Source organism: Xiphophorus couchianus, chromosome 9 (assembly GCF_001444195.1).
Source record: "Xiphophorus couchianus chromosome 9, X_couchianus-1.0, whole genome shotgun sequence".
In the NCBI taxonomy this organism is placed as follows: Eukaryota; Metazoa; Chordata; class Actinopteri; order Cyprinodontiformes; family Poeciliidae; genus Xiphophorus; species Xiphophorus couchianus.
The window spans coordinates 1,862,231-1,880,144 of NC_040236.1; the positions used below are offsets into that span (position 1 = coordinate 1,862,231).

At 42.8% G+C, this 17,914-nt stretch overlaps 2 protein-coding genes and 1 long non-coding RNA gene across 4 annotated transcripts in view; 1 reads left to right on the forward strand and 2 right to left on the reverse strand.

Annotated features, from left to right (window-relative positions):
• Nucleotides 1–17,914, forward strand: part of llgl2 (LLGL scribble cell polarity complex component 2) — a 94,470-nt gene that overhangs the window by 24,462 nt on the left and 52,094 nt on the right. The window contains exons 15-17 of one of the 2 annotated variants that reach the window (XM_028028600.1): nucleotides 206–310; nucleotides 1,514–1,516; nucleotides 17,052–17,084. In XM_028028600.1, coding sequence (XP_027884401.1) covers nucleotides 206–310; nucleotides 1,514–1,516; nucleotides 17,052–17,069 — 126 coding nt within the window. In that variant the 3' untranslated portion in view covers nucleotides 17,070–17,084. Of the gene's footprint in view, nucleotides 1–205; nucleotides 311–1,513; nucleotides 1,517–17,051; nucleotides 17,085–17,914 lie in introns of those variants that run through there. The other variant, XM_028028599.1, reaches the window with a different exon arrangement.
• Nucleotides 2,570–5,504, reverse strand: LOC114151409 (uncharacterized). The gene is made up of 3 exons (XM_028028601.1): nucleotides 4,216–5,504; nucleotides 3,702–4,018; nucleotides 2,570–3,136 (listed from the first exon to the last, which is right to left on the reverse strand). Exons 1-3 carry the CDS (start codon nucleotides 5,019–5,021, stop codon nucleotides 2,769–2,771), a joined length of 1,491 nt encoding a protein of 496 aa, XP_027884402.1. The 5' UTR covers nucleotides 5,022–5,504; the 3' UTR covers nucleotides 2,570–2,768.
• Nucleotides 11,842–13,741, reverse strand: LOC114151410 (uncharacterized). The gene is made up of 2 exons (XR_003596935.1): nucleotides 12,663–13,741; nucleotides 11,842–12,091 (listed from the first exon to the last, which is right to left on the reverse strand). It is a non-coding gene; the product is annotated as an uncharacterized LOC114151410 (long non-coding RNA).

Genomic DNA, 17,914 nt, shown 5'->3' on the forward strand with positions numbered 1-17,914 from the left:
TGGGTGCTCTGGCTCCCCCCCACCATCCAAAAGCATGACTGCTTGGTTTCTTGGTCTCTCTTAATTCTCTTTAGTTTTGTGTGTGTGCATGCGTGCGCATAGTTCTGTGTTGCCTTGTGATGGATTGGCGAACTGTCCAGGGCGTACATCTCCCCCTCCCTTTTGGGTAATGGCTAAGCATCCTGGTTGTGTCATTTCTTTACAGGTTGGCTGCTTCGACCCATACAGTGATGACCCAAGGCTTGGAATCCAGAAGATCCATCTATGCAAATATAGTGGCTACCTTACTGTTGCTGGCACTGCAGGACAGGTGATGACACGCATAACATTGTTAGAATTTATTAAACACCATGGCAGACCCCCAAGTTTAAAGATACTGTTGGAACAGCAGTAGTTGAAAAATATTAATATTTCTCTTGACAAAGTGGACAAAAGTGAAAGACAGTTTGTATAAAGTCTCAAAACAAAACCTTAAAGTGGCATGAATATGGCATTTATTAAGAACATCATAGACTTGATTTCTGAGCCATTTACATATACATGCAATCTGTCATTTATAAAAGACCTTATGAAAATTGCTAAAATAATGCCACTCTTTATAAAGGTGGAAATGAAATGAAGGCTGTAATTATAGACCAATCTAATGCCCCTTTTCCACCGGCTCTACTTCAGCGTCTCGGCTCTACTTCGGAGTGAACGCATTTCCACAGGCCCGGTGTTCTGACTATCAGTGCTTCCTCGTCAGATTTTCCTGCCGTAGCACGGGATAGAGAGCTATGTCTATCTGTCAGTGTTACGCATCCAAAACTGCTACCATCATGTTTGCAAATCGAAAACTATAGCGGTTTGTGTTAATGTTAAATACATTGGATAACATTATTTGAGTGATTTGAGTGACGGGACTGAAGTGGAAGCAAAGGAGTTATTCTTAGCATAGCATTGGAACAATTTATATACATGACAAAACCACAAGAAAATCATTTCATCTGTATATCCTACATGCTTAAAATGAAAAGCTATAGATGTATGTAGGCCTGTCACAATAGCAAATTTTGCTGAGCGATTAATTGTCTCAAAAATTATTGCGATAAACGATAATATTGTTTGAAGACCTTTTTACACTGATTTAATGGAAATTATGTAATAATGCATGCAATTTCCTGCCAAAGATAGATAGACTTTATTTTCAAAAGAACACTTAACACTTGAGCTGATAAACAAAATAAACAAAACAACCAAAAACAAACTTAAAATGGATTCTCAGTCTCCATTAACAAAAAACTCACTTGGGAAAAAAAAACTAAACAGCATAAAGCCAAAGTGGAAATAAATACTGCATTCAACCAAAAGAGTGCAGATTATGAAGTCTGTATACTATGTTGCCCTTCAGTAATAATTAGATTTAAATAGAGAAGATAGGCACATCGACTACCTGATGCAATAGTTCACACTACACGATTTTTTGCTCCTATTTTTCCCCTTACAACAATCTTAAAACGTTGGTCTTTCTAAGATTGTGTGGTGTGTTATGGTAGATGTTGCTGCTCCGATCTAAATCAGGGGTTTTCCCCGACTTGGATCGTTAACGCAGCCTGTTGAATGTGAGAGGCAGCCAATCAGAAAGTGCGATTCTCCTCCCTGTTTTCTGATGGGAAATTACGTCGGGGAATCCCAAACAGCTGACACGGGCAACCGAGATGATATGTGGAAACAACATTAATGTTTATTTAACATGCAAAGAATATAGAAATGACAAGGGGGGGAGTTGGAGTGAAACTGCTACCGCAGTTGATAAACCCGGTAACTTTTCAGCTGTTCTTCGTTAACGTGACGTAAATAGGTTATAATGATTTTCATTCAGTCAGGACTTTACGCTGACACTAGCAACATGCATTGCAGGTAGATTGTAGTAAAGCATTGATTAATGCCTGGTTTTAAAATTAGTTAACTGAACTTGTAGCCATTATTTTGTGCCCATTGTTGGACACCACACGGCAGGAACGAACCCGATCGAACCGTTATACCTAGGATTTCTGTCGGGTAATGTGTGGTCTCTGTCAGGTTTTGAAAATGGGCCGACAATCGGCTGGCAGTTCTAAGATCGTGCAGTGTGCGCTGGGCATTAAACTAAGGAAATGAGGAAGGGAGGAGTCGGTGGAGAGCACTGGAGTTGGGCCCTTTTTCATTCAGTCTCATTAGCTGAAAGAGAAAAAAGTCGGAAGAGACGATAGTGCCGATAATTAAAATGACGTCGATAGCTTTAATTTATCGTACGATTAATCGATTTATCGTTTATCGCGACAGGCCTAGATGTATGCACTAATCCTTTTATTAGAATATCTTACGTTTTAAAAATATTTTAAATACAGAGGTGTTTGTAAGCAGTGTTGTATAAAGTACTGAAATCTCAGAGTCAAGTAAAAGTATAAGTACCTCTCCAAAATACGACTTTGGTAAAAGTCCAAGTCACTGACTGAAATGTTACTTGAGTTAAAGTCTTAAAGTATCTGAAACTTCTTGTACTTAAGCATGGAAATTACTGTAAAAATGGATGTACTCAAGTAATGTAATGAAAAGTACAAGTAAAAAATAAAACGAGGCAAATGCAGTTTGAATGACATTTTTTTAATATTTCGGTAAACTTGTCACTTAACTAAATCTTAAACACAAGCCCCTCATCCCATCCCCCACACTTTTGCCCTCGACTTTTTTTCTTCCCCTCCAAATCTTAACCTCCCTTGTGGTCATCCTTGCACAAAACCCCATTATCACTTGAAACTGTAAAACCTTCTGTTCATCTTCAAAAGCAGCTGGCTTTCAAAGTGCCTAGAATTTAGCCGTACTCTTCGTGGGCTGAACACAAGACCTGCTATGCTGAACAGCCGTTCACATGCTGCAGATGCTGGGAGGGGCGTGTTGAGCTTGACAGACAGCTTGCAGACAGAAGGAAAGGACCTAAGCAAATCCATGTGGTCAGCTGAGCAGGACAGGTAGGCATCAAATTGTTTGGCGCCATCTTGGGTCTTTGATGCTTGCAGAGACGAGAAGAAGTCATCTTCATCCGAAGAACTCGACCTGGTCGCATCACCAGGCTGCATGGAGGGATCCTCGAGATGCTGCTTGATGTAATCAATTCCTGAAATACAGAAATATAGAAGAGTTATAGCACTTAAACAATGCAGCTTTCTGCCATGTAGTGGCCATAGTCTAAAGTAGTGACATAAAGCATTTGATTTTTTTTCTTGCCTACATTAATTATTTCGTGTACCAACTAACAAGCAAATCTATTGATGACATTGATGTCAATGTGTTGACGGCATTCATGCAATCCCAAACCAAGTCAGTCCCACCATCATTCTTGACTAAGCATGAGACACTTCTTTGCATTTCTCATTTGGTCACCATCACATGCTTGACACCATCTAAAGCAAATTTGTTTATCATGGTCTCAGAGACAGAAAGACTATGGATTGCTGGAAGCATGTCATGTGGTCTGATAACACCAAGATAAACAAATTTGTTTTAGATGCGTCAAGTATGCGTTGGTGAAGTTGGTAAAAAGAAAAGTGTCCCACGCTCACAGTAACGCATGGTAGTGGGACTGACATGGTTTTGAGCCGCATGAATGCAGTCAATATGCATGTCGACATGTACCATCACTACTGAAGCAGATTCGTGTACTCATTAATGTATAAGCTTACCCATTTTAATGGTGGCATCGTCCTTCGTCCATGTTGTTCGGAATTTGGGAAGAAGAATTGCAGCTGCAACCAGCTCGGCATCCTTGAACATGTGCAAGAATCGGTTCTGAATTCCAGACTGTAAAGAATCAACAAGAGGCCTGCAGTACTTCAGCTGCAACTTGACTTTGTCGAGCTTAATCTGCAGCAGGTGAATTGTCGGAAGTAGCCAACCCATTTGTGTGTTGGTTTCTGCTTGCAGTATGTTGGTTGCCTGGGCGACAGGGCTTATTACAGCAGCATACTCCGTGAGAAATGCGAGTTCGGCTGGGTTGAACCTGTGTTGACAAAAAAAGAAGACACATCCGGATTTTTGTTAGATGGAACCCAGGATTATAAAACTGAATAGAAAATTGACATTTCTGATAGATTTCCAGTGATTTGTGTTTATAATAGACACTGTTATTCACATTGTCATTTGTTTATCTGCAGCGGTTCTATTTTTACTTAAGAAAAAAACCTTAGGCCTACTTACATTGGGACCTTCAGGTCGGTGGCAATAGCTCTTAAGGTTCCCTCTCCCTTCTCTTTACAAATCCTGAGTAGACGTTCCACGGCCATGAACAACGAGTTCCACCTTGTTTTATTTGGCCTTAAAAGTTGAAGAGAACAGACATCCTCAACCATCTCTGCTGCAAGTGTGGATCTTCCACATTTGTTCCACAGGACATAACACTTAGCAAACGTTGCATGGTGCAGCTTCTTGTACGCATCACTGGAGTTTGCATTTGTGGAGTCTTCACTGGCGATGAGGTTTAGAATATGACAAGCACAGCGTTGGTGTCTTGGCAGCTGGAATTCAAACCCATCATCTTCATGCAGCAGAGCTGCAGTGTCAATGTACTCCACATCTTCCACAGGCACCCCAGTATCTCCTTCATCTTCAGACTGCGCTTCAGCTTCAACTCCCTCTTCACTGTTGTTTTCGTCCTCCCCAAACACTCGAAAAGCCTTCACAAAATTTGCACCTTTGTCAGTGGTTGTCCTCACAATCTTGCCTCTGATTTCAAATTCTGCGTGGATGTCATTCAACGCATTGGCCAAGAGATCAAAAGTGTGGGATCCCCTCAGCTGTCGGCATGCCAAGGCTGCTGAACATCTCTCAAGATTATCAGGGTCGATCCAGTGTGCCGTAACGCCAATGAACCCTCGCCTTCTCACTGACCAGCAATCAGTAGTAGTAGCTACGTAGTCGACCCCCTTCATTGCTTCAATCAGCACAGCCTTCATTTCGTTAAAGCCATCTTCGATCTTGGATGCGAGCGTCACCCGTGACAGCATCTTGGCATTAGGGACCAAGGTCCTTGATGAATTCTCTGAATGGCTCCTGCTCGACTACTGAGAAGGGCCGCAGCCCATGTACAATATATTTGACAATGGCCTTCTCAACACTCTTCTGAGGAGTCATGGCCAAGGTGTGAGTCAATGTGGTCTGCTTGCTGGCGGGGGTGGGTGGTCCACTGGCCCTTTTGCGCTTTGCCGTGGTCAGTTCAATGTATTTCTGAACATGGTGCGGATGCTTTCTCTGAAAGACCAAAAAAAAAAAAAATTGGACACAAATTGACCCACACATCAGTAACAAACACTAATTTCCTTAGGTTGCAACATAAATGCAAACAAAACACACTTAATCTAGTACAATGTTATTTAAGTAAACTGGTTGGTATTGAACATTGGCCACCATGTAAACGTAGCTATTGTGGCGACTGCAAGGTCGGCTAACCTTGGCTTTGTTAAGACAGCAGAAGCGCACACACAAAGTTTGTTCCAGTTTTAAAGAGTAGCACATGTTAATGGTTTGTGGTTTTGAACTTGCATGCCTTTCCTATATTCGTTAAATTTAGTCTAAATTGCTATCGCTATGGCTTCTGTCCCCCCTTGAACAGAGGAGTCTAGGTAGCCTGCTACAGTCAACATTAGGCCTAAGCTAAATACACCACGTGTGGAACTGAAACAATGCCAAACAAAGTTCATTTATACAGGTAACGTTATGCTCAAGATTTCACAATAGTGCCTAGTGACCAAGCTATAGTTACTGAAACAGGAGGATTATAACCATTTCATAAGAAGTTACCTCGATGTGTTTCTTCAAGTTGGACGGGGAGTTTTTGTAAGAAAGAATTTCCACATCTTTGGGCAGGCATAACTTACACTTCATGCGGTACGACAAATCTTTAACACCCACGAAAGTGTATATTGTATTTAAATAAGGCCAGGGGCTCTCGTCACCAGCTGGTGGTTCCCCTGAAGCCGTGTCCGACGTAGTTGCACTCTCCAGGACCCTGCTGAGGGTGTAGAGCTGGTCCAGTGTTCCACGACCAGGACGAAAACCACACTGCTCTTCCTGAATCCGAGGTTCGACTATCCGACGGACCCTCCTCTCCAGGACCCCTGAATAGACCTTGCCAGGGAGGCTTAAGATTGTGACCCCTCTATAATTAGAGCACACCCTCCGGTCCCCCTTTTTGAACAGGGGGACCATCACCGCAGTCTGCCAATTCAGGGGAACTGCCCCCGATGTCCATGCGATATTGCAGAGTCGCGTCAGTCAACACAACCCTACAACATCCAGAACCTTAAGGAACTCCGGGTGGATCTCATCCACCCCCGGAGCCTTGCCACCGAGGAGCTTTTTAACCACCTCGGCGACCTTGTCCCCAGAGATTGGAGAGCCCAACCCACAGTCCCCAGGCTCAGCTTCCTCAATGGAAGGCATGTTGGTGGGATTGAGGAGGTCTTCGAAATACTCTGCCCACCGGCCCACAACGTCCCGAGTAGAGGTCAGCAGCACACCATCCCCACTATAAACAGTGTTGGTGCCGTACTGCTTCCCCCCCGAGACACCGGATGGTGGACCACAATCGCCCCGAAGCCGTACGGAAGTCTTTCTCCATGGCCTCTCCAAACTCCTCCCACGCCCAAGTTTTTGCCTCAGCAACCACCCGAGCCGCATGCCGCTTCGCCCGCCGGTACCCATCAGCTGCTTCCGGAGTCCCACAGGTCAAAAAGGCCCGATAGGACTCCTTCTTCAGCCTGACGGCATCCCTCACCGAAGGTGTCCACCAATGGGTTCGAGGGTTGCCGCCGTGATGGGCACCGACAACCTTGTGGCCACAGCTCCGATTGGCCGCCTCGACAATGGAGGCATGGAACACGGTCCACTCAGACTCCATGTCCCCCACCTCCCCCGGGACGTGTTTGAAGTTTTGCCGGAGATGGGAGTTAAAGCTCCGTCTCACAGGGGATTCCGCCAGATGTTCCCAGCAGACCCTCACAACACGTTTGGGCCTGCCAGGTCTGACCGGCTTCCTCCCCCACCACCGGAGCCAACTCACCACCAGGTAGTGGTCAGTGGACAGCTCCGCACCTCTCTTCACCCGAGTGTCCAAGACATACGGCTGCAGATCCAATGAAACAATGACAAAGTCGATCATCGAACTGCCGCCTAGGGTGTCCTGGTGCCAAGTGCACATATGGACACCCTTATGCTGGAACATGGTGTTCGTTATGGACAATCCATGACGAGCACAGAAGTCCAACAACAGAACACCGCTCGAGTTCAGATCGGGGGGGCCGTTCCTCCCAACCACGCCCCTCCAGGTCTCACTGTCATTGCCCACGTGAGTGTTGAAGTCCCCCAGCAGAACAAGGGAGTCCCCAGGAGGAGCACTCTCCAGTACCCCCTCTAAAGGCTCCAAAAAGGGTGGGTAATCTGAACTGTCGTTCGGCCAATAAGCACAAATGACAGTCAGGACCCGTCCCCCCACCCGTAGGCGGAGGGAGGCTACCCTCTCGTTCACCGGGGTAAACCCCAACGTACAGGCGCTGAGATGGGGAGCAACAAGTATGCCCACTCCTGCCCGACGCCTCCAGAGTGGAAGTATGTCCAGCCCCTCTCAAGGAGACTGGTTCCAGAACCAGAGCCATGCGTCGAGGTGAGACCGACTATTTCTAGCCGGAACCTCTCGACCTCACACACTAGCTCCGGCTCCTTCCCCACCAGAGAGGTGACATTCCACGTCCCAAGAACCAGCTTCTGTAACCGAGGATCGGACCGCCAGAGTCCCCTCCCTCTGCTGCCACCCATCATACAATGCACCTGACCCCTTTGGCCCCTCTCACGGGTGGTGGTGGGCCCATGGGAGGGGGGCCCATGTTTTCTCTTCGGGCTGAGCCCGGCCGGGCTCCATGGGTAAAAGCCCAGCCACCAGGCGCTCGCCATCGTGCCCCCCCTCCAGGCCTGGCTCCAGAGTGGGGCCCCGGTGACCCGCGTCCGGGCGAGGGAACACAAAGTCCAATGGTGCCGTTCATCTTCAGGCTGCGCTTTGTCTGGTCCCTCACGTAGGACCTAGGAAATTGGCACCCGCCATTGGCCAAATGTGGGTAAAAGTATGAAGTGGCGTGTAAATTGAGAAGGACCTCGCTGCAGCGAACAGAAAGGGGTGGGGACGGACCACTATCAGTCTCATACCTTATTTGGATATGGGACCACAGTTTTTAATAAATTCAGTAGCTTTCGGTGTACTTCTAACTCTGCTCCTTAGTCGCATCTTTTCTGGCCTGCTACTGTCTCTGGTGGTGTTGGGGTGGTAACACAACTAATATAATTACATTACTAAATCAGAATACCACAACGTCTTTATTATTTACTATTAATTTTGGCATTACTGGCATCATAAAAGATAAATTATCTTATAAAACACCATATTTTTTCATTTTCTTAAGGATATAGAGCTAATTAAATGACATAATATACTTTTATACATTATGAATAATATCTATATATCTCCATCAATTATAGGAGGAACAAAAGAAATAAATTGACATAAAAAACATTTGCAATGTATACACAAGAAAGAGACAGTAGCAGGTCAGAAAAGATGTGACTAAGGAGCAGATTTAGAAGTACACCAAAAGCTACAGAATTTGTTAAAAACTGTGAGTTGCACTGAAGTAAATAAAAGAAAGAAGTTCAAATATATGCTGAGAGTGAAACTCCTTCCTAAAGATGAAAATATATCACAGATTTCAAAAGAAATTAAAAATGGGAGACTGCGGATAATATAAGAAATTGCGCCCCCTTCACTTCCGGTGTGCAATGGTCCCATTTCCAAATAAGGTATGAGACTGACAGTGGTCCATCCTCACCCCTTTCAGTTTGCTGCAGCAAGGTCCTGCTCCTGTTTTGCTGCAGCAAGGTGTACTTGTGTAAATTGGAGCAACGCACCTACCACTGTGGCGGGTTGATAATTTGAATAGAAAAAAAAGCTGCATTCAGTTGAACTTCTGTCCAGGGTAGGAGTGGCTGACTGGACTACAGACTGAAGCACATACTGTATATGGGATGGACATAGGCTGTCATAATTTAACAAAAGAAAAGATATCAAAAATAATTTCTATCGACCGCAACAGCCCATTGGTTGATTTCAGTGACGGACATTGGGCTTATCCAATGAAATCCCTCAGTCTTCCTTGGCCCGCCCTTCTCCACCGAGGTTATAAATAGCACCATTTTAGCTAACTGGAGTCCGAGAAAAGTGAGCGGATACAAGACGAGGCGGGTCAGAAAAACTACGACAAAAAAAGCTAAAAAGCACGTAATCCCATTTAGAGAAATGTGTCAAACTAACCGATATGTTAATTACCACACAGTAACGTCACAGGGGTATGGACCTTACCAAGTTCCGCCCACGTGACCGCAAGTCTCACAAACAAAGCCTCGCAGCTCGTTGTTTCTATGTATACATGACTCGATTAGTGCATCATTTCTACCGGATTTTCACAATATATCAGCTACTACAATGGACAGAGGAACTAACAAGTTCATGTCATCATCTGGGAGGAGGTTACTGGTTTCTCAGTCACAAGCTGGTTGCAAACCTGAGGTCAGCAGGTGTCAGTCAGTTATGGTAGATCTGAAATTTGGTTTGATGACCTCAATATGAGAAGCTACAGACTGATAGGAGGAACCAAAGAGCTCTGTAAAGGTAAAGGCAAATCTTCTGAAGTTGGGATATAATTAATTTCATTTCACATAATTATCACGGTAGAAGCCATTTGTTTGTTAAAATTTTATGAAATATATTTTTCTATTTGATGTTTGTTGTGAATGACGTATACTCACAAACGAACGAGGTAATTAGTCCAACGTTTAGAAACTACAGCGGCTGTAATGCGCCACAGCAAAGGTAAACAAAGGTAAAATAACCCGAACAGGTGATCAACTCAAAACCACTCGTACCTTTTTACTCTCTCTAGTTCTTTTTTTTTGTTGTTTTTTTTTTTTAACCCCTCCAGGGGGTCTTTTTGTGGGCCCTAGTGTCCCTTAGACTGACAGGAAACGGGGAAGGACAGGGGGGAAGACATGCGACAAATGTCGTCGGGTCCGGGAGTCGAACCCGCAACGGCCGCGTCGAGGACTCAAGGCCTCCAAATGCCGGTCGCGCTAACCGCTACGCCACCACGGCACGCCCCTCTCTCTCTCTCTCTGTAGTTTAAGCACACCTGTTACCGTGGCAATTGCCTGCGCCCCACAAGACGAGCAAAGATTACGTTAAAAACATAACATTCAGTCCATAACGGTATCAAGTTTCCAGGCTTGATATTTATTTCTCGATTATTAATCAGCCGGTACCAGTCAGCGGACCAATTGGTACCGGGCCTGCGCAAGAAATAATTAACTACTTCCGGATCTTTTATTATGAATATCCTAAACCGGATTTTACCGGTTACGTCTTGCATGTCAAAATTGAGCCAACCTGCAGCAGAATGAGTAACAAAACAACATCGGAGTACTGTGAACCCTCGCTGTTTCGCGGTCTCGCTGCTTCACGGATTTGCATCGGGCATTGTGTTCTGCATTCTGATTGGCTAAACAGTCTCTCCGCTTCTTCTCTACCTGTGTGTCAACAACGTTGCGGTTTATATGTACATGCACGTAAAACAGCTTGCCATACTTAACATAATCGATGGTGGCATGTCGGTTTATAAGAATCTTTTTGCCCAGAAGAAAAAAGAGCGACAACAGCTACCGATAACTATGTTCTTCCCTTGAAAAAACACACCTGGCTTTAGAAGAAAAAAAAAAAAAAACGCTACAGAGCGCAGTCAGGATGCAGCGGCTCAGTCAGAAGAGCAGTGAAATACACGCGAGTCACTATTTGTGCTACTGTACTTTGTTTTTTCATAATTTTTTATTTTCTCCCTTTCTAATCCAATAACTCAGGTCGCGGTGGGGCGGCGCTGATCTCTGCAATTATTATTTTACAGTACAGTAGTTATTTGTAAAAAAAAAAAAAAGTTTATACAGTACTTTTTATTTGTTAAACAAATGTTTGGGCCTGTAAAGAGTTTTTGTTCTTTGGTTTCAATGTATTATGGAATATTTCATTGGATAATAATTGTAAAAAAAATAAAGGTTACTACTTCGCGGATTTCGCCTATAGCGGGTTCTTTTTGGAACGTAACACCACGAAAAACGAGGGGGTTATCCCCCCAGCGGACTTGATACTTACGACGCACCCCCCCAGCAAAATTGCGAAGGGCTGAACAGTCCGCGCGACTAAAAAGGTTGGGGACCACTGGTTTAGACCAAAGCCTTGTCTGCTAAAATAAAATCTTTAGTTTATGTCAGATACTGTACACATTGCATATTGATCTGTTTAGCTAATGTAAGACTGTGTAGCAGACAGGCTTCAAGGTGTAGAAGTTATATCGTACTGCCATTATGCTGTACTTAGCTAATGGAAAGCATGTGTTTGTGAGACGGCCACGCACGTGACCACGTAGAATGGGCATCAGCCAATGAAAAGCGGCCCCTCTGGTAAGGTCCATTGCTAACCATAAAGGCGGGGAGGGAGAGAAGCTAACGTGAGGGGGGAAGAGCGGATATAAAATACAGGGGGTAAAATACAGTAGTTTCCTGGAAAAAATGGGAGACTTGACAGGTATGGGGATAACACAAGAATGATGATGGCCCGTGGAATTAAATTAAATTAGAAAACATGATAAGTAAGGAACAACAAATATAGTTAGAACTGTTTTCAGTAGTTAGAAAACAGCTTTGATGCCATTTAAAAATGTTTAAAAATAACAAGACAACTTCAGGGGCAACTGTGGCTGTGTGAGTAGTCGTCTTGCAATAATGTATGGAGTGAGTATAAAAAAAGAGACTTTGTTCTTTGAGAGCACAACAGCATTTGTTTATCTTTTGTTTGTGTCAACTCTTCTCCGTGGAGATCTGCCATCTCAGTGCTGGTAGCTGCTTCCTCCTGAAGGAGATCCAGTTGTTGTTCTGATGTTTCTCATCATCGTTCACCATTGTGTCAGCCATGTTCCTCTTCTTCTGTTCCCTGGAAAAAGTAATCAGATGTTTTAGCTTATAGCACATAAATGTAGATAAATAACACAAAGTTACTAGTGTGGAAGTTACATACACAGAAGGAATTATTTAAAACAAACATGTTACTCTATATACTCTATAAGTATGCAAACACTTTTTTTTTTTACCGTCCAGACATACACAGTTATAAATAACTGGAATAGTTGTGTAAATTAAAGACAAAACATAATTACTAGTAAGTTTTAGACCTATGCAGACGTACAGCCATGGATAAAATACCACTCTTGTTTTCTTCAGGTTTATTGTTAGTTTTAATGTCTTGTACAATTAATAGTTCATAACCTTTTAATTTGCGAACTGATATCTAGCCATTTTACAATAATAGAATATCATATAACATGTTTTATTATCTCACAACGGGACAAACTCCGGTGCAACAACAGCAAAATGAGAAACAATCGAAGCACTTAGATTGACGCAAAGATAAAACATAAAAAAAACAAACGAAGGGCTACATGCTGTATACTATTGACAGTTATTTACAACTCAGGAATGTGCTGAGTAGCTTCAAAAAAATGCACCTCACTTGGCTGGAGAGCAGCTGCGGCGTTAGCTGCCTCTGAGTGGGTGGGCACCGTAGGGCTGCGTCGGGTTCCAAAGCGGCTAACGAGGGTTTCCATTCCATCTGTTACGTTGACAAACATGACTTATTCCTAACTGTTCCCTCGAGCTGCCACTGAATATTAAAATCCGATGCAAAGAAAAGCCGGCATCTTTGTTCACCACTTGCTTGTAACTTCCATCACTTCCGTGTTGCAGTTTGAAATGTTGCACCGTTCCTTTTTCTTCTCTCTTTGCTGCTACGTCTGACCACGCCCTCGGCCAATCAGTGAACAGGAGCGAAGCTTGCGTCACCCACGAAAGCAGGACCGGCCCGGCTGGCCCTGCTCCGCAGCAGGGACGTTAAAAGCAGGGCCAGCCTCGAAAAAAAGCTGGTGGAAAAGCTTGCAAAGCAAGCAGAGTAGAGCCAAGCCGGTGGAAAAGGGGCATAAGTGCTTCTGCAGTTTTTAAAGATTCTACTAAATGAATCAATTTAAGGATTTTATTAGTCAAGCCATTCAAAAGAAAATTAATTTAATTTTTTTTAACCCAGCCCTATCAGATGATAGGTTTGTTTACACTAGCTCCTGTTGGATCTGAGGAGACTGCATATAATCATTAATATCAGCAGACTAGATCTGTGTATGTATTCCTTAGTCAGATAGCAAGCCTATCTTAAAAGCCTGAACTTCCATTGGCTGGCTGACCTGAGCATCTCTCTGTTCCCACATTTAAAAGCAAAGTTTTGTGCTTTCAGCATCCTTTGTCATCCAGGGTTTCTTATTTGCCCTTGCGGTGATGATCTTGGTCACAGAGACATCCTACATGCACTTCAGTATGTATGTAGACACCAATTTGGCATGCTCCTCAACTTTGGTGTGATGGTTTTCAGTTGCAGCTTCTCTGAAAGCATCTCAGTCTGTGCATTCAAAACAGTAATGTAATGCTGACACGAATCCTGCAGACCACACTCTCACCTACTTCTCAATGGGTTTTTTTCTGATGAGCAATAAAGCTCAGAAAGGTGGTCTGATGAACCAAGGTGGGGGCGCGGTGCTGCCTTGAATCCTGCCTTAATTGGGGCCTGCCATGCAAAGCAATGGCAGGAACCTATTACTATTGTCGGAGAAAGCGTTTCTTTATTCTTTATTTTTCTTCCGTAACCGTTAATGCGGCTCATACCGCTGCGTGCACACCTACAAATGAGGTATCAAAACGTGCAGAAAATTCACGCCATTGGAGTTATTATTTTTGGTGGGATTTGGGGTTAACGTGGCGACATAATTAGCAAAAAACTACGAAAAAAAACCCATTCTAAGTCAATGGGAAAAATCCTAGAAATACCCTATTTTTGAGGATTTTCTGTGTCGTCACGAATTCACGTAGCAATTCCATTCAAATTTCATTTTGTAGATACGTCTGTGATCTCTTCGAAAGTGAAGACGGCTCGTCGATACCAGTTACGGTTTGTCCACAATTTGTCTCTAAGCGACCCAAAGTTTCTCATTTTTCCTAAAATTAGAGTGCGTCTCTGACTGATTAGAGTGAGAAATGAAGACAACTTTTTCACCCAAAATAATTTTGAAATCGCCATCACGCCCACAAATATCGCACGATTGGTATCAAAATCGGTCCTGACATTGATACGCATGTCTGCTCCGGTAAAATGTTTTCAAAATTTATCTAGATTGTACGGTTTTCTGTCACGATGTTTCAGAGCAAAGTCATGCCTAGGCTCTCTCACTAACAGTTCACACCTTGGTGAGAAACTTATTTAACATAGCAACGGAACTCAAGAGGCTATTGGCTGCTGATTAGGACTACAAATACGCATCACTGTAGTTCTATCTATAGTGGAACCCTCAGTTGAAACAGATCAGGACTGAACTGGCCTTTAGAACTACTTGCTACTATGGGCTGTATATAACTGATTTAACTCAGTAACTGTTACACATGGTATTAGTTTGGCCCTTTGAAATGAAGCATACTGAAAATTTGAAAATAAAAGCCTTGAGAATTTTTACATGAGATTATTGCTGTTTTGAGCATTATATAACTGATTTTATCCAATGACTGTTGTTCATGGGATTAGGTTGGCCCTTTGAAATGAAGCTTAACAAAAATTCCAAAATAAAAGCCTTGAATATTTTTACATCATGTAATTGCTCTTTTTGGCTTTATTTGACTTTTTCATCCAAAGCACTGTTACACATGGTATTAGTTCGGAACTTTAAAATGAAGCATACTGAAAATTTCAAAATAAAAGCCTTGAATATTTTTAATCAGATAATTGCTCTGTTGAGCATTACATAACTGATTTAACCCAATGACTGTTATACATGGAATTAGTTTGGACCTTTGAAATGAAGTTTAACAAAAATTCCAAAATAAAAGCCTTTAATATTTTTACATCAACTACTTGCGTTTTCAGCATTATATAACTGATTTAACCCAATGACTATTACACATGGGATTAGTTTGGCCCTTTGAAATGAAGTTTAACAAAAATTCCAAAACAAAAGCCTTGAATATTTTTACATCATGTAATTGCTCTTTTTGGCTTTATTTGACTTTTTCATCCAAAGCACTGTTACACATGGTATTAGTTTGGCCCTTTGAAATGAAGCATACTGAAAATTTCAAATTTAAAGCCTTGACAATTTTACATCAGGTATTTGCTCTTTTGGGCATTATGTGATTTTTTTATCCAAAGCACTGATAAACATGGGATTAGTTTGGCGCTTTGAAATGAAGCTTAACAAACATTTCAAAATAAAAGCGTTTAATATTTTTACATCAACTACTTGTGTTTTGAGCATTATATAACTATTTTAACCCAAAGACTATTACGCATGGGATTAGTTTGGCCCTTTGAAATGAAGTTTAACAAAACTTCCAAAATAAAAGCCTTGACAAAATTTTAAATCATACTGAATGGTGCACGTCCACCTTACTTAACGTTCTTGTGATTCTCCATATGCTATTGATTACGTTGCAGCGTTCTTTAGCATCGATGCTAATTTCTAGCGTGACAACGCCGGGCCCAAACCGACGGGCACGCCTTGGCAGGCCCCGGCTAAATTTCTTCCGAAATTTTCTAGTTTTTATGTATTCTCTATCCTATGTATTTGAGCCTCCAGTTACAAAGTCTACTTGCTGATGGAAATGAGGGAGAACTGTCTTCATATTGGCCCTGTAACTCCCTCCAAGCAGATAACGGACACAAGGCGTTCTTCTTTGTTACTGGCGTTTAATAACTATGCCGTGAGAACTGTACAAACACAAAATACATATTTACAGAAACACATTCACTTAGAGAATAGACAACTATTAGACACAAATTAAAATACAAAAAAATGCGTACCTCATTGGCCGCTTCAACCTGGAAGGGTTAATACAAAAAACTCCGTGTAATGTCTTCTTGCGGTCAGCTACACGAGCCTTAATGCCTCACCGAAACCTCTCCATCAACTAACAGCAAAAAAGAAGCATGCTGCCTTACACAGAGTGCTGCGTGTCACCATAGAAAGTCCCGGAATGAAACGACACATTAAACATTGGTTCCGCTTCGGAACCATCCGCACACCTTAACGTATCTACACCAAATCAGAATCATAAAATTAACCCAAACTGTATAAACTGCTGCTGATGGCAGCCACACTCCCACCAAATCACAGATGATTTCCTACTACACCTGAATACAAAGAAAAACAACAAATATCTGTAATCCAATAAGTCATGTATCACAGTACTGAGCTACTCAGCTTCGACTAAAGTAACTGTTTTGTGGATGGGTCTCTCAAGATATACTGGCTTGTTAACTCTTTTTCCTTGGTCGTCAAGTGTTGCATCACTCATCAACAATTCGAGTTTCCTAATGACTCCATCTTCACTAGGGAACACCTTAGTGACCTTGGCCAGTCTCCACTCATTTCTGGGTAGACTATTATCCATCAGAATCACAATGTCATTGATCTTGGCATTTCTCTGTGTCTTGTACCATTTGTTCCTTTGCTGAAGATTCAGCAAGTATTCCCTTTTCCATCTGGTCCAAAATTCATTGGCCAAATATTGTACCTTACGCCATCTTTTGCGAAGATAAAGGTCTTCTTTCACAAACTCACCAGGTGGTGGTAAAACCACTGAAGACTTCATGGTCAGGATATGATTTGGTGTAAGAGGCTGTGGAGCAGTGGGATCACTGAGCAGGTGAGTTGTTAAGGGCCTACTATTTATGATCGCCATGACCTCATAAAGGTATGTACGTAAAGATGAAATGTCAAGTCTTTTGGATGAATGATCCAAAATGGATGTCAACACACTTCTTATTGTCCTAATCTGCCTTTCCCAGGCTCCACCCATATGGCTAGCAGATGCTGGGTTCATGACAAATTCACAACCTAATTGTTTTAGATTTTCTTGGTCCATTTCCTTTACGGATTCCAAGAACTCTCGTCTTGCTCCAACAAAGTTGGTTCCTTGATCTGACCAAAGCTGCCGAACATTTCCACGTATGGCAATCAATGTTCGAAGACTATTAATAAAAGCGTCAGATGTCATGTCATCAAGTAGCTCTATGTGCACAGCACGCGAGCACAGGCATGTGAATAACAGACCGTAGCGTTTAAGTTCCTTTCTTCCCTCCTTAATGTAAAGTGGACCGAAGCAATCCACTCCACAATAGGTAAAGGGAGGTGATGCTTCCACTCTTTCACACGGTAAATCTGCCATTCTTTGTACTTCAGTATTTCTTCTGAACTTTCTACATTTCACACACTTGTAAATGTAAGAAGACACTGTGTGACTGCATCCCAATATCCAGATGCTGTTTGATCGGAGCTCGTTCATGGTCATCCCACGACCCTGATGATGAACCCTTTGATGGAAGTGGTCAATGAGCAACTGTGATATATGGGTTTTGCTTGGCAAGATTGCTGGATGTTTAATGTATGTGTGCAAAGAAGAACGTTCCAGCCGACCTCCTACTCTGAGCACACCCTTTTCATCTAAGAAAGGATTCAGTTTATGCAGCCTGTTCGCACTGTTCTTTGTTATCTCCCTTTTGGAGCTTAGATCTTGGATTTCTTCAGAAAATACTGCCCTTTGGACTGTAGCTATGATGAAAAACTCCGCCTCTTTCCTCTCCTCAAGACTGGTGACCTTGTTGGTTCTGGAGAGTGAACCCTTGACCTCTTTGACACATCGTATGAGTCGTGCAATGGCTTTAACCAGT